The 15,162-nt window shown below is 35.5% G+C and overlaps 2 protein-coding genes across 5 annotated transcripts; one reads left to right on the plus strand and one right to left on the minus strand.

Annotated features, from left to right (window-relative positions):
• The first annotated feature begins 760 nt into the window (after positions 1 to 760).
• LOC112553971 (zinc finger CCHC domain-containing protein 9-like) lies at positions 761 to 4,693 on the plus strand. Of its 4 annotated transcripts, none has more exons than XM_025221519.1 (6): positions 761 to 865; positions 1,127 to 1,396; positions 1,930 to 2,074; positions 3,309 to 3,401; positions 3,590 to 3,661; positions 4,526 to 4,693. In XM_025221519.1, exons 2-6 carry the CDS (start codon positions 1,130 to 1,132, stop codon positions 4,636 to 4,638), a joined length of 690 nt encoding a protein of 229 aa, XP_025077304.1. In that variant the 5' UTR covers positions 761 to 865; positions 1,127 to 1,129; the 3' UTR covers positions 4,639 to 4,693. The 4 variants fall into 4 exon arrangements, with proteins under 4 accessions (XP_025077304.1, XP_025077303.1, XP_025077302.1 ...); XM_025221518.1 differs by having other exon boundaries at positions 858 to 967; XM_025221517.1 differs by lacking the exon at positions 761 to 865 and adding an exon at positions 876 to 981.
• Positions 4,694 to 6,098: 1,405 nt separating this feature from the next.
• Positions 6,099 to 14,682, minus strand: LOC112554152 (maspardin-like). The gene is made up of 8 exons (XM_025221778.1): positions 14,530 to 14,682; positions 13,281 to 13,412; positions 12,867 to 13,028; positions 12,126 to 12,352; positions 11,340 to 11,448; positions 11,019 to 11,126; positions 9,523 to 9,663; positions 6,099 to 9,080 (listed from the first exon to the last, which is right to left on the minus strand). Exons 2-8 carry the CDS (start codon positions 13,341 to 13,343, stop codon positions 9,000 to 9,002), a joined length of 891 nt encoding a protein of 296 aa, XP_025077563.1. The 5' UTR covers positions 13,344 to 13,412; positions 14,530 to 14,682; the 3' UTR covers positions 6,099 to 8,999.
• Positions 14,683 to 15,162: the final 480 nt, after the last annotated feature.

The following is a 15,162-nucleotide window of genomic DNA, read 5'->3' on the forward strand; positions in this document are numbered from 1 at the left end:
TCATTAAAAAATACGAACCATCAATTTCAAGTGATTGATAAATATTATTGATATGCAAAATACTTTTGATACGTTATGTAAATAAAATTTACATTCCTGGAACTCGCATTACACTCAGCTTCCACAAGGGGAAATACACTTTACAAGCGTAATATCATTGTGTAGTGAATAGAATATTACTATGTACCATGATGAAACTGAATAAAAGTATTCAAATTTTATTGGACCGTTGGTGTTTGTTAAAGCATGTTATCCAGTGTGTGGTCTTTTCGCCAGTCCTCATGGAAAACTGAGGTTAACATAGGCTTAGACATGTCTCAGCTGTGGGTTACATAATGGTAAAGATTGCTAGTGTAAAGCAAGTTATAAACTTGGTTAGGAATGAGACTGCATGTGACTTGTTCATCAACTTTCTAATAGTTACACCCAGTTAAATCTACCATGGCAAATCTAAGAGCACAAATTAAGTGATGCTATGATAATCATTTGATCATAATTATTTGAAATATCATATTTATCATTATGATGAGATGGTGATATAACTTGTCCATTTGCCTGAATGCAGGAAAGGTACCGTTGTCTCATGGACTGAACAGAAATTCTCCAGAGTACTTTGAGGAATTGACTGCCACTCTTGCAGAAGCTGATTAAGGTCAACTACTTGAAGGTGGGAGGGGGAGGGTCACTGGCCCAGGACATAGTCATCTCTAATGCGTGATAATACCTGTTGGGTAAACTTTTCATTAACATCGTTATCTATGATGCGTGATATAAACCTGACGGGTAAACTTAAAAAAAAAAAAAAAAAAAAATCAGCGACGGCTTCCGCAAGGGAGATAAATCACCCGTTTCCGTTTAGTGTGAGGTAAGGCTTCACGTAGATATCTGCAGTTAGACATAGTATAAAGTATGATTGGCGATTGTGATGCAGGTTATAAAACCAGAATAGTACAAGGCAAATCTATGGGTGAAAAGGATTATGTATATACGTAACATAATTTTTATTTATATCCAATATCTTCAGCTGCGCTGTGTCTGTCACAGTGTACTTTCAACATCATTCGTAACACACACCTTTTATTGTTATGTATGATGTTGTCTTAACGAATAAACGATATTTTTACAGAAAATGACACGATTTGCAAGAAGGGGGCCTGAGAATAAAAAGAAGCACGAAGCGACAGACTGGGATTCTTTAAAAGAGGGACTACAGAAACCGAAGGCAAAACGTAATAAGTCGGATAGTGACTCAAATGCAAAGTATAAGAAGTCATGGCCCAAAATCAAAGGGAAAAAGATTACCGCAGAGGAACATTTACTGGCAACCGCTTTCAAGAAGGAACAGAGACGAGAACAGAGGAGGGTAAAACGAATAACAGAGCGAGCTGCGAAACAGGTATACACGCCTTCATTTCTGGATCAATCACATTTGTGTGCTATGATTTTCATTTTGAATGTGTTGGGGGGAGTAGTGGAGATCTGTGAGTACATATTCCATGTTTGTGTAAGTGAGGCCAAAAAGGGAAAGACAGTTTACAAGAACAACTCAAGCACTGAATCTGGTGTTTTACTGTGTAGAGGTGATTAGCAGGTTGTGCCCAATGGTTATATATTTACTATAGTCAAAAGCCAGAGCTTGGCTTATGACATTGTGTTCCCAGAAGTTATGCATTTGTTCCAAGATTTTTAGATAACTGCTGCTAAAAAAAAAATCATTGAGCCAGGTTCTTTTCTTCATAATTATGGCTGCTATTACATTATAGCTCGAAGTGACCAAACATCATATGACAACTATTGTCCGTGGTCCTTATTTTGTTAAATTTTGTTTCTCAAATGTTTGTTAGTACTCCTGTTTTTTATGATGGGACCTTTCTAGCTGATGGATGTTAGATGCACAATTGCCAATTATTGCACATTTTCTCTTGTTAGGTATGTTTCAACTGTCGCCTTCCTGGCCACAAAGTTGGAGAATGTATGATGCTAGCTGATGACCCAACTCAGGGAACAGGAATATGTTTTAAATGTGGTTCTACAGAACATTCTGCCAGTGCATGTCAGGTCAAAGTAGCTCCAGGTATAATGTTATCATATTTTTGTTTTAAGATAAAAATTCATTTTGTCATATAACGTTTGAGAAAAATTTGACATTTTTATTCTTAATGGATTACAGTGGAACCCTGGCTAGCGAAAGCCTCCGATAGCGAACATTTCGGATAACCACCAAAAATTTCATTAAAAATTTGCGCTGGATACTGAACAAAATTCAGATGCTGAACAGTCACGTGACCCACAGGTGACCAGCATCTCAGATCAAGCATCATTCCCGATCGAGACGCAGTTACGATTGGTCTTTTGTTATCTTTATCTGTGCGCATCCTTTTATTTAATGATTTTTGTGCTTTATTTTAAAATATAGCCCTCAATCATGGCTCCACAGAAGATTAAGAGCAATAGTAGCAAGGTAATGAAAAGGAAGCGGCCAACAATTGAATTGAAAAAGGAAATAATTTCAAAGTATGAAGGAGGCACGAGTGTGTCGGATATCGCCGCCAAATATGGCATGTCAAAGTCAACAGTCTCGACTTAAAGAAGCTAATGTTTTGAAAGGAGTGATTTTAACAAAGCAAAGGCCTCAAATAATGGAAGAAGTAGAAAAGTTGTTTTGTATATAAACGAGAAAAAGAAGGTGTTAGCATCATTTGTGAGAAGGTGCTGCAAATCTACAAAGATTTGCAGAAGAAAACCCCAGGGACAAGTGCTGCTATGTAGCCTGTAACTTTCAAATATTAGCAAGTCAACAGGGGCTGGGAACCAATTAAATCTATTTCCTTTATTTCTTATGGGGAAAATTGTTTTGGATACCAAACATTTCAGGTACCGACCAACTTTCCAGAACGGATTGTGGTCGTTAGACGAGTTCCACTGTATATAAGCTATCACTTCATTAAAGGTTTTAAAGTATTTAAAGCACATAGCCAGAGAGAATTCTTTTTGGTGTTGCTGTGACTTTCAGGTTTGAAAGAAAGGTCTTTTTTGTGGCTTTTTGAGGGCCCAGAAAGTGTTATTCTGATTGGATGGGGTTGACATTATACAAGGGTACTAATATTTTACAAAGGCCTTTTAAATTTAATCAGTTATGCCAATGGCTGGACAAGTTTCTTACTTTAAATGTTTTGCTTTTTTCCAGCAGACGATCATGAAGTTTTAACTCCTCTTGCTGTCAATGGCTTTTTAATATTAACAGTTTACAGAATTTTGAAGATTTTTAAAATGCATAAAACATTAATATTTTATTTTATTTTTGGCAGGAAGCTACCCATATGCAAAATGTTTTGTGTGTGGACAAAAGGGACACATATCCAGACTTTGTCCAGATAATCCTAAAGGGGCATACCCAAAAGGTTAGTCATTCACCTAATACAATTTGAAGCAAATGCTTAAAATACATTTTTCTTCAATAGAATGTTTTTTTCTTTTGTCGCTGGTAAAATTTATTTGGTACGATTAATATATCATAGGGTCTTTTTCAAAGTTGCACCAACAGTTTGCAGAATATTCTTAACAGCTTTTTGAAAATGTTTGCTTCTAGGAGGTGGCTGCAAATTTTGTAATGATGTATCCCATCTGAAGCGAGACTGTCCTGAATTTCTACGCCAACAAGGTAACGTCTGTGAAAAATTAATTTTTAATCCAAAATTAGAGTAGTTTATGTAGGTTTGTTTCATGCTATGATACTACAACACAGTCACTTGTTCTGCATGTGGAATGTGGAATAAAAAGTCTAGCGGTTCCAGATAATCCTCAAACAGCAGCATGTATTTGAAAGAGAGTATGATAAAATAGTATGAAAATCACTTCGTTCATTTTTTTTTAGCATGATGGTGTCAAAGAAGCATCATCATTTTCATTTTGGTACAATAAGTTGCTTAGGCATGGCTTTTTTGTGACCACAATAAATAAAGTGAAATTTTTGTTTTTTGACTGTAATTGAACACTTTATACTTGCATTTATTTTTAAAATGTTTCTATGAATGAGCAAAAATGGAAGGTCTCAAGGTCAATGCAGATGCAAAGAATTAACTTGTGACTACCAAGAAATATGTAACATTTACTGTTAAACTCTACCCCAATCCATTTTTTTATTGTTTTGTACTTGTAAGTCATCCATTTTGTTGCAGTCTTGTTTTATTTTATATCAAGCTTACAATGCACAAATTTTGCCTAATGCAGTAACCTTACTGCAATGTGTACAAACCAAGACTTGATGTCTTCTAGGTTCAAGGAATTTATATTACCTAGCTTGAAGACAGTTTGTTGGTTTGCCTTTCTTTAAGAAAGGAGTAATGCCTTTATGTTATATAGGATGTACTTGAGTGACAGTTGGCCTATAAGCAATATTTCAGATACAGTATTTTTGCATAATTCTTTGTACACATATTTGTTCCCAGCACTAAATGCCCTCAATACCTTTTCTAGGCACTTTTTTATGGTAAAAATCACGTCTTGTTGTTTCTGCTTGTTTCAGGGATAAGCAGTGCAAAAATTGAAAAAATCAAGCAAGATGAAAGTGTTGATGCTGAAGCTGTTGAAACAAAATCAGAAAAGTTAAACAACAAAGTGAAAAAACCGAAGTTGTAAAATTTTAGTCTCATTGTAATTATTAGTTCGAATGTTTATAAAATAATCTACTTCATTTGATGTATGCACATAGGAATTGTGTATGAGTGAGTGCATGAGTGTATGTGAGAGTGTGAAACATCTTTGACCGGTTGGTTATTTGGTAAGCCAGATTTAAAAAGAGTAAGGCATAGAAAAGTGCTAAAAAATACTGCACGAGCAATATACAGGAGCTAAAGATTATGGTATTAAACATTGATGGATAATCTTCATCAGTCATCAGTAAAGCTGCACATCACTAAAAGGAACCAGTGGGTTGTCTGGGCAGTGTTATATATACATACACACACTGGCTGCCGTTACGAGGGAACAAGTTCAGATATGCCTGCTTCAGATATGGTGGGACAGCCAAATCTTGATCATTATAGTAAGATATTTGACATAAGTAGCACACAGGTTGGAATCCACACACAGACCTGCCAGGTATGTCATGCTAGCTTCTGCTGAGCAATGATAATGAAACAAATTAAAAAACTTCTTTCCCTATTAACAGAGGCATGCTCAAGATCCTTACATAAGCTGATCAGTAGTCATTAAATACATTTTCACATTTATTCACTATCTTTCAGGTGGTAACTATCTTGCTCTTTTTCTCTCCCTCTCACACATACATATACACAGCCCTTGGTGCCACCCGTTTGTGGTGTATATGGGTGTGGATTTCAGGCTTTTTTACATCAGACAGAAAAGAATGGACAAGATCTGGTGGAGGGTTACTTGTTGGGTCAGATAAAAGCAATTAGCAAAGAATGAACACAAGAGTAGCCAGCACTGCCATGTGTTCTTCACCGCCCTTAGTGTCAAACCATTCTTCCCCATCCCAAGCTTCAGCCTTCAAGAACCAATATTGGTGTCAGTTACTTTATATACTTCCAGTAGAAATGGTGACAAATATTTCAAACATATGCTGCAAAGACAATTTATATGCTTTGGCTGCAGATAATTAGTGGATGATGAGAAAGGCATTGATGATAACGAGTGCATTCACATTCATTGAGGGTGGGTAGAGAAGTTATGGGGAGGAGGCTGTGCAAGAAGTTGTCTCCACGTGTTTGAACCTACATAATAATAAATTACTTCATAAAGAAAATGGGATTGGGGCTAGTTCAAGGGGGACTGGCCTATATTATTAAGATCAAAAGTATTTAAAATGCAAGGATTGAGAAGAACTAGCTGCAAATTTGGAAACTGATGGTACAAAATGGCCATAAACATTTGCTTGCACAAAGCCTTCTTGTAAATTAAGAGTTGAATCTCATGACCAGAGATTTTTAGTTTGATGTTTTGACATCAGTTTTCACCATGGACGTGTATAGGGGATACAGATTCATGGTTTTCACCAAAACTGTTTCCTCTAGACTCTAGAAGGATTTAATTGCTTTATCTGCTAATTTAAAAATGTACGCACACAGAAGGCAAGATGTTTTTGTTATTTTTTTTTATTGTTGTATTTTGAATCTGGTCAAACAATGTAACAAGTGCAACAAATCTCTGCTGCTTTTTGTTTTTACACATATTTGAGATGGAGACAGAACTGAACAGATGGTATAAATTTTGAAACACGAATTAAAAAATAAATACATTTGAACCCAAATCCTGGTTAGAAATGTCATGTATACAGCTGTTTACATCTTTCAGCAATTGGTTTTCTAAGAATCTTATGTTTCAACATTTATTCTTTGTAGCATTTCAATGCCTTTCTGTTTAGTGAGGTAAACTCACTGTTGTAGCATTCTATCCCTTAAACCACTCAGATACTTATCTGGTTTGATCTCGAATAAACTCATCTTTCTTTGGCATAGTATATTTAAAGCTGTTTACTCCTAAGATTTTAAGTTGTTAATTTTGTTCCCTAAAGAAAATATTTGTTACAAGGAGAGTTTAAGTGACATTCAGATAACAGATATTTTCAAACATAGTTCACTTAGGTTTCTGTTATCATCATCTGGCTTAACTAAATAAGTCGTAACTAAATATTATAAAAATACTTTAAAAAAATCTTTCAGCAACACAAGTCTGTGGCCTTCTCATATTTTCACACTGGACACATTTACAAAGAATCATGAGTTTTGTGAGAAGCGTGATTAAAGCCTTCACTCAGTTGGTTTCGCTAGTTTCTATTTCCACTGTTCTTGCAATGTGTGGTTAATATAAGTGATGCAAAAAGACGAAAATAGAAATTGTTTCTTAGGAATGCTCTCCTGCAGCATTACCCTCTTCTTGAAAGAAGATAACAGCTTTCCAAGCTCATAAGTAGCAACTTGTGCAGCTCATTGAAGCCAGCAGTTCACCCTAGTAAACAACCTGTTAATATGAAGAGGAAGGTAGGACTTGTACCATAATCTGCAGCACCAAGAAGCTTTCAACACTGACCTTTATGGGGATGTCCTTGTCCTTAATAATAAACCTTATGTAAACAAGAAACTATGTCTGGCAAATAAACTTGGAGTCCACCCACATGGAGCTGAAGTGTTCTGATAGTAACAATCCAAAGATCAGTGGACTTGCAGCTTCTTTCATTTAATCTCTCCAGTCATAATCTTTGAACTTGCAGTGTATCAACTGATTTGAGTATTAACACAAGACTACATTGCTCAAATTTTTTTCCTTCTTCATTCTCATGCTTTTTTCATTTTACACCCACACAACAGCTCTGTTCGTTTTAAAAATGGTCTAATGATTGCATCTGCCAGATGTTTCCAAATCATTGGAAATGGAGCATTGATTAATGGTCTGTAGAGTTTAATATTTGAGAAATGAAGCTGATGTTAATAATCTATACCACATACAGTACGTGATGATTACTTGTGTTCAGGAGTTACGCATTCAACAAGATTTACATGTATTTTTATTTATGAGAATGGCTTGCCCGAGGCACTGTAAGAGTTGGTTGATTCAAATTCTCTGCCAATTTTTAGGGTGACATAAGCTATATTGATCAAGGTGAATAACCAGAAAATATCAAGAATTTTAATACAATCTCAATAAAAACACAATTTATGTCCAGTGTCTGTACAATGAGAACAAAAAAACTGTTCAAGAATAAAATAGTTTTCTTCCCCCTGCTTCTTTTGAGACCTGGGCTGACTCCTTTGTTAGTAAATTGATTTCAGTTTCTTTCATGTTCTCTCGCTTCATTCCAAATGATGTATATATAAAAATAAAAAAAAAATTCATGCATCACTCACTCCTTGTGTTGTATGAAATCTCTTACAAATTTGTTCTTGGGAGTCGACAAGCCGTGTATTTTACAAAAATGCTATTGTCATACATATTTGCATGTGCATTTCCGATAGATAAGAAGTTTGTTGAAAAGATGTGAAAACATGATTTTTTAATTAGGGAATCTTAGGTAAATGGACATAACTAAGGTGCTTACAGAAGTCGGAAGAAAACTAATGTTGACAAAGAAAAGAAGTCAAAGAAAAAATGACTGAGACTTAAGAGAGAAAATGAAAAAAAAAAAAAAGTAATAATTCTGGTGCATACTGCTAATCCTAGTAATTTAGCTCTTGAACTGCACTGTATGCATTATTGTAAAATGCTTTCTAGCCATTTAGAGGTAGCTGTCAAAGCATGCATGGAATGTTCTCCATTTTTTTTATCTGGAGCTGTATGTATATGATGTCAGTACTTACCCTGTACATTAAAAATGATATGGACAACAAGTTAATCAAAGTGCATAGAAATAAGCAACCAACTGTAGTGTATGCAGCAAACAGGAAATGTGAGCAAGAGTGTAGCATGAAGCCCTATGCATAAAACATAAGAAAATTGATTAGTCTTCTACACAGATGTACCATAAAGGATACAAACAGGATGCTCTTCTATTAAAAAGGAAGAGGCAGTCCTGAAGAATTTTCTATCTACACTTCAAGAAGGTGGTTTTAATATCTACCATTAATATCAGTATCTAACCTGGCAAAACTGGAATTCCTGAAGTGAAGGAAAATATAAAGCTGTTGAATTTGTTCTTTTAAAAAAAACCATGTATTTTCAATATTCACAACATCTAAGTTGTCGAGATCACATATGCATATCTGCTTAGCATAATGTTTATAGAAAGGGCAACAGTAAGCTTGAAAGCCTTTAATTTTTTTTAATCAATTAAGCCTAGCGCTTTGTTTCTAATACAAAAATATGTATCAAACATGTCATAACTTTCCTGCAACTTGGAAACATTATCAGCACCTCATAATCTTGCATAAAATATGTTACATGGTATAGAAAACATGAATTATCACAAAGTCTTGGTGAAATCTTGCACAGTAGATTCACAAAAATGCTTCACGCACCAGGATGGGTGAACGGAACAATGGTGCTCAGGAAGACAGTAGCTCTCGTTCATCATTAGGTATTTCACGAGCACAGTATGGACCCAAATCAAATTTTCGAAGATGAATCTGCAAAAGACGTCGCCATCTCAAATAACTCTGAGCATATAAGAATAAAATTATTTTAGGTATAAACACTTACAAAAATTATGATGTATGCATCTGCCACTTGCTGCCAAGAACAAAATGGCAAAAGAAAAATCATGTACAATTCCTACCCAACTGCAATATGCTTCATTTGAATTTAAATATGTTAAATGTGCCTGGTAGATAATGTGTAAAGTTTTTAATGTCATATTTGTCAGAAGTGTTCATCTTCTGTGGGTACTTGTCATCATCTCCACTTTTTCTCTGCATAGTCTACACAGATGCAATGACACAGCCATAAGCTGGTCTACACAGATGCAATGACACAGCCTTAAGCTGAACAGTCTTTTAAATGATGGGCACACACTCGACACCATGTGCATACACATTAACACACTAAATGCAATTAGTAAGTTCCACTTGCCTGTAACATAACGTTGACATCTGCACTACGACTGAGATATGGGAAGTTACCGCCTGATTTCAAATGAGCTCTTCGAGCTTCAGGGTAACACTTGTACATTTCATCCTTCACAGACCCCGATAAGGCACAGTCATCAAATACCTGCAAACAGCGGGCTGTGTGTTGCAAATAAGGCACTTGTTTATTCAGTATATTTATCCTTGTGTTTTAACTCACTGTGGTCACCTCCCTTTCAGACAAGATGTCTCCATTAGTCATTACATTTTGGGTATTATACAAAAATAAGTATATATCACAAAACTATAATTTTGAATTAGGTTAACATATCACATTTAGCAGAAATGAACTCTTTTGCTTTAGGAAGTTTTATTTTTTAAAAAGGAAAATTCACATATATCTACATAACTGCCTTTCAGATTCGTATTTCGAAAGTAAAACCACAGTGGATTATATATATTATAATAATATATTTATTTATATAGCTCTTTTCCCCGCCACTAAAAGTGGTCTCAAAGCGCTTTACTAAAATGAAAAAAAACATAATAATAAGGGATGCTGGTCTCAAAAACATCACTGAAAAACAGCCGAATTCTAGCAGTAAGATCATCAGGTTAGTTTTACAATCACTGAGAAATAGCCAGATTCTGTTCAAGAATTTCTGGACTGAAATACTGGAGGCAACCATCAGCAATTTGGGGTAGTCATAGACTGTTCACAGGCGCTGGCCTCCTATGACTGCGAAGAGAGAGTTGTGGAGGCCAGTGAGACACACCTGTCCACTAGCTGATATTAAAACACTCCTATGTATGACACCTTTGCTATGCAAGTATTCCAGAGCATGCAGTATACCCCGTACCATACATGTGACTGGTAGCTCTGGCAGACTGCTGTGAAATCAAGTATGCAGCAGGTGACGGCAAGAACGATAGCCCATTACAGGCATGACTGTCTACAGTAATGTGGGAGAACAGTCTCGTGTTGAAGCTGCTTGGTTAATACTGTACTTAATACAACTTCTTTCTGCATTATACGTAAAAAGTTCAAGTTACACACAAGTAAACTTTTTTTCATCCTAACGTTAGTGCATATTATCCAGAATCAGGAAAATCACAAGATACACAGTAATTTGGCTGATTTTGCTGACGAAACTGACAGAAAACAGGTGGAACATCAACCCACGTATTTTATCATCTTTTACTCGCGATGTCACAAAGAACTTAAATTTGAGAAAGACTGGATGTCTTGTTCTGCAAACCAAGGGAAGTAATGATTCAGCTTTAAAATGAGCTGTTGTTCATGTACCATTAACCGTTTCAGAATTAAAATTACTAAAGCACCATACACGTCTGGTGTGACTTCAACAGCAAAGTGAGTTCTGGCTGCTGCTTGCATGTGTGACTTCAAGGAGTTAACTTCTTTAAAAATGATTGCAACAATCTGTAAAAGTCTAAACAACGTTTTCTTTTAAGCAAAGAAACATTGAAACATGCACTTACATCCATTATAGTTATGTCAACATCTCTAAGCTTTTGTGGCTCCACATAGCAGTTCATGCAGTTGAGAGTCAGACGAGAGGCCAGTTCCTGTTGGGTCAAGCCATCTAGCTGTTACAGGCATGGAAAAAAACAATCTATAGGCTGAGTACCATTTTCAGCATTGACTATGACATTGGCATTTTTTCTTCTTGTACAACGATTTATAAGATCAGTGGTAAGTAGTGTTTTTGATGGACCTGTATATAATTATGAATGCATCTGCATGGACACCTCTCCTTTACAATCAATGCCCACCACCCTCTCCAGTTGATTTGTTCTTACCTTCTCCACCAGAAAATCCACAGAATCTGCAATCTCTGGATCTACTAATCCTTTTTCAAAGTTTCCCATAACCATCTTCTTCAGAAAAAGAGCTGGCATCATCCAAAATCTGGAAGTAATAACAGCATCCATTTTAAATAAATGTGGCAACAACTGCAAATACAGCTATAATAGTAAACACTTAAAGATATTAAACAAGGATTATAAGATAATGAAATAGCGACACATTCTTATCAATTAAATATTAAAACATAAATGAACAGGAAATGTATGCACAATTTCATTCAGCCTCCATATTTTACAGAACAAATGCAAAATACGAGATATACATCATGCATACGATTGTCAAGCATAGATTGCATGATTCTGAGGCTGGGAGAAATTAAAATGTGAAATTGAAATTCAAATTCTATAAATAAGATGGACAAAGCATATTATCAACGCGAATCCATTGATGAAAATCTGTTATCCTGATTGCAGATATTCCTAACCTGGTACAGAAATTTCACCAAAACATTTTGTTAAAAGTACAGCTGTCAGTGCTCTCTTAAACTAATCTTTTGGATTTTTTAATCACAAAAAACTGCTTGTGTTGAATTTTCACTGAACCATGTAATTAGTGACAGCATTTGAAGTCATCCTACTACCTTCATGCAGTATTTGTCATGTCCTTAAAATTTTTTTTTAACAAGTTAAAATAAACTCCGACATTACTGTTTGTGAAAATAAACAATAAATATAGACATGTCCGACCATCTCTGCAAAAAGAAAATAATAATGTCTTACGTGGGAGCTGAGTTGGTCTGCTGGAAAATAGTTGTGTCGCAAAATGCATTGCACAGCACCATTGAGGCCACTCTTGGAGATCTTGCACTACACTCTGCAAATTTTTGTGCCAAAAATCCTCCTAATGATCCACCAAAAATGTGAACTCTGTCAAGCTGCAGGTGGTCAAGTAGTTTGCGGAAGCCATCAACAAATTCTTTCATCGTCCAGTAAACAGGATACTCCACCTATTAATATACAGACATATCCACACACACATACACAGGTTACACACACATACACAGGTTACTCTAAGCCTCTGATTTACCAGTAGTATGCATAAAAAATATGGATTTTATATTTCGTCTGATTTAAATTAAAAAGCATGGCTAACTGAAATATTTTAGTGAAAGAACTCAATAAAATTATAACTAGTTGAAGATGACTTTTTTCTACAACATATTCTTTATGCTTATTTCCGTCTGGCTTGATCTTCTTCCTATTGCCACATTGTGTGCTGTTGTCTTAAATCACTGCTTCATCTTCATGTTTTCTTTATTGGAAAGTTATTAGCTCTTGCTATGCAGTGCACTGAGCCTGTTTTTTTGACAACGAACCATGCTACATAAGTGCACTCTTATTACTGTAAGGCAGTTCTGTTGCTGGAAAATGGCACTATACAAATGCGCTTATTATTATATATGATTAAAATTATTATTATATATATCTTTATATGCATTGTTTAACACAGAATATACCTACAGCAATTACTCGATAACCAGCAGCTGTCAGTCCTAAAATCTGACGAAAGAAAACGTCTGCAGTTCCACTGGCTGGAGGAAAACAGATCAGTGGACATCTGACAGTTTTGGGTCCAGCATCATACATTGTCCATTCTTTGCTGTTGTCATCATCTACTATCACCTGTAAGGCCAAGAGCTTTTGTTTTAAAAATTTCAACTAGAAACCTACAGAAAAAAAATAATGTTAAAAAACCCCTATTAATTACTAATCTTAAAATCTCTGCTGTAGCAGGAACTATATCAGTATCAAATGATTCTCATGCCACCAATGCAGCATTGTTCCTGTAATCTATTACGGGTAATACAACACTGTTTACAGAATCTTTGAAACACACAGACTTCATACAAGTGTGCAAAAAATGTGCAGCCTTACTCTCTTCTGGGGAACAGTGCTACGAAAACTTTGGTACTCTTGAGAACTTGAGATCTCTCCCATTTCTAAAATGTTCAATAGATCATTCCTTTCTGTAATGTGTCTGGGAAAGTGACACTCCAGCAGAGATGTCTGAAAAATATATTAATATGAATTCATAAATTAATACTCAATTACAGTTTAATATTAATTAACCCATGGTTCTTCTCTTGAGTTATGTTCACAGAGGCAAATTACTGTGGTATCTTGACATTCAAAGTGCTTCGTGCTCAAACATTTTTCTCTTTGACAATATTGCTAAGAGAATTATTTTTCGGTGCTTCACCACTTGTAAAATAATTGTAAAACCTGTATGAGATGGCACACATACTGCGACAAATTGAGGGGAAACAATGGGGAGTGTGTCACTTTGTGATTGATTTCAAGCCATGTTTTCAAGTGGTATTGTGTCCATGATCTTGTGGGTGTTTTTCAAACACATACACTATACAGTCATCATGGCACCAAGAAACTCTAGTGCTCATAGTGATGGAAAGATGAAAACAGTAGGACAACAATTCTCAAGTATAAGAGTGTCATATGCGTTTCTTATATTCAATATGGCATGTCGACGATATCGACAATATCAAAACGAAGCAGTTGATGTAGCGAAAGGAGTAAAAGCAGTAACAAATTAAAAAAAAATTTGTAGTTACACGACAACAAACGAGAGCTCATATAATTTGACTACATCGTATTTGTCCATAAAACTTATTTGATACAAGCTTATCTTTTAATGTGCCGCAACGAAGTAAATGCATTTACATTATTTATTATGGTAAAATAAAAAGTGACTCGGAACATAACTTCTTTAAGAAATTTAAGGCATGTACCGTTAAATTTCTAAGGTTACAATTAGCATCAAAACATTTGTCATATGTGACCTGCCAAATAACGCTAGAAAAAATAAATTTAGTAAAGAACTCTTGAAATCCGAAATAACGACCTGTAAAGCATCTACAACTGTAAACAATGTTGTAAAAAACTATAACCATACGTGGCTACAAACATGCCAGCGAGTTAGGAATATTTAAATACTTTTTAGTGTCAGTTAAAAAATCCCTGATTTGAGAACATCCTGCTGCTCGAAAACAAAACAGACGATAATTGTCCAGCAACGACCACTCGACTATAAAATACGAGCCAACGCTACAGAATTTACTGATGACCATGGTAGTCGAAATAATATTTCAAAGCTACCAAAACAAACCTGGAAAGCATGCAGACCCAGAAAACGTATTTACACTTGCCCACCCCAACACTTGACACAATACCGGAAGTCACTTGATAAACACTCCACAAGAAACGTAACTCTTTGACATGAAGCAATTTCAACTTCAGTACATGTACTTTCGTTTTCACCGCAGCTTAAACAATTTGAAGATGTAATTCTAGCCACAAATTTGTCACCAGTGAATTGCACGGTAAACATATTGTACTGGACTTAATTTAAGCGGTTGATATTTCAGTAACGATCGAACAACCTGATCTCGAGGGAAAAGCTCGCACAATTCACTTCGATGTTCGGTTCTCTGCCTTGATCTAGTGGGAAACGAAGGCTCCTGCACTACTTACGAATTTACACGGATTCTTTTTCATCTTATGGCAGCATCTCTTAAAGGTTCCAGTAGTATTTATTACATCACTCAAATTTCAAACAGTTATAAATTTTCATCCACGAGAAACCAAATCATGGATATTTTTTTATATGCCTTCCTTTTCAACAGCTTTCTGCAAGTAAATGCTTTACCTTTAATAGACTTGTTTACTCAATTCTTGGTCATTTTTAACTATAAACTAGCCCACATCTTTCCAATGGTCATACAATCTCACAATGAGAGTG

The sequence above is a fragment of the Pomacea canaliculata genome, linkage group LG13 (assembly GCF_003073045.1).
Source record: "Pomacea canaliculata isolate SZHN2017 linkage group LG13, ASM307304v1, whole genome shotgun sequence".
Classification (NCBI taxonomy): domain Eukaryota; kingdom Metazoa; phylum Mollusca; class Gastropoda; order Architaenioglossa; family Ampullariidae; genus Pomacea; species Pomacea canaliculata.

Coding starts and splice junctions, on each gene's coding strand:
- LOC112553971 (XM_025221517.1), top strand. CDS start 910: ATGATTGGCGATTGTGATGCAGGTTATAAAACCAGAATAGTACAAGGC. Junction 982..1,126: donor CTATGGGTGAAAAGGATTAT/GTATATACGTAA, acceptor ATATTTTTACAG/AAAATGACACGATTTGCAAG. Junction 2,075..3,308: donor TCAGGTCAAAGTAGCTCCAG/GTATAATGTTAT, acceptor TATTTTTGGCAG/GAAGCTACCCATATGCAAAA.
- LOC112554152 (XM_025221778.1), bottom strand. CDS start 13,343: ATGGGAGAGATCTCAAGTTCTCAAGAGTACCAAAGTTTTCGTAGCACT. Junction 13,029..13,280: donor GCACTGTTCCCCAGAAGAGA/GTAAGGCTGCAC, acceptor TTGGCCTTACAG/GTGATAGTAGATGATGACAA. Junction 12,353..12,866: donor CTGGTTATCGAGTAATTGCT/GTAGGTATATTC, acceptor GTATATTAATAG/GTGGAGTATCCTGTTTACTG.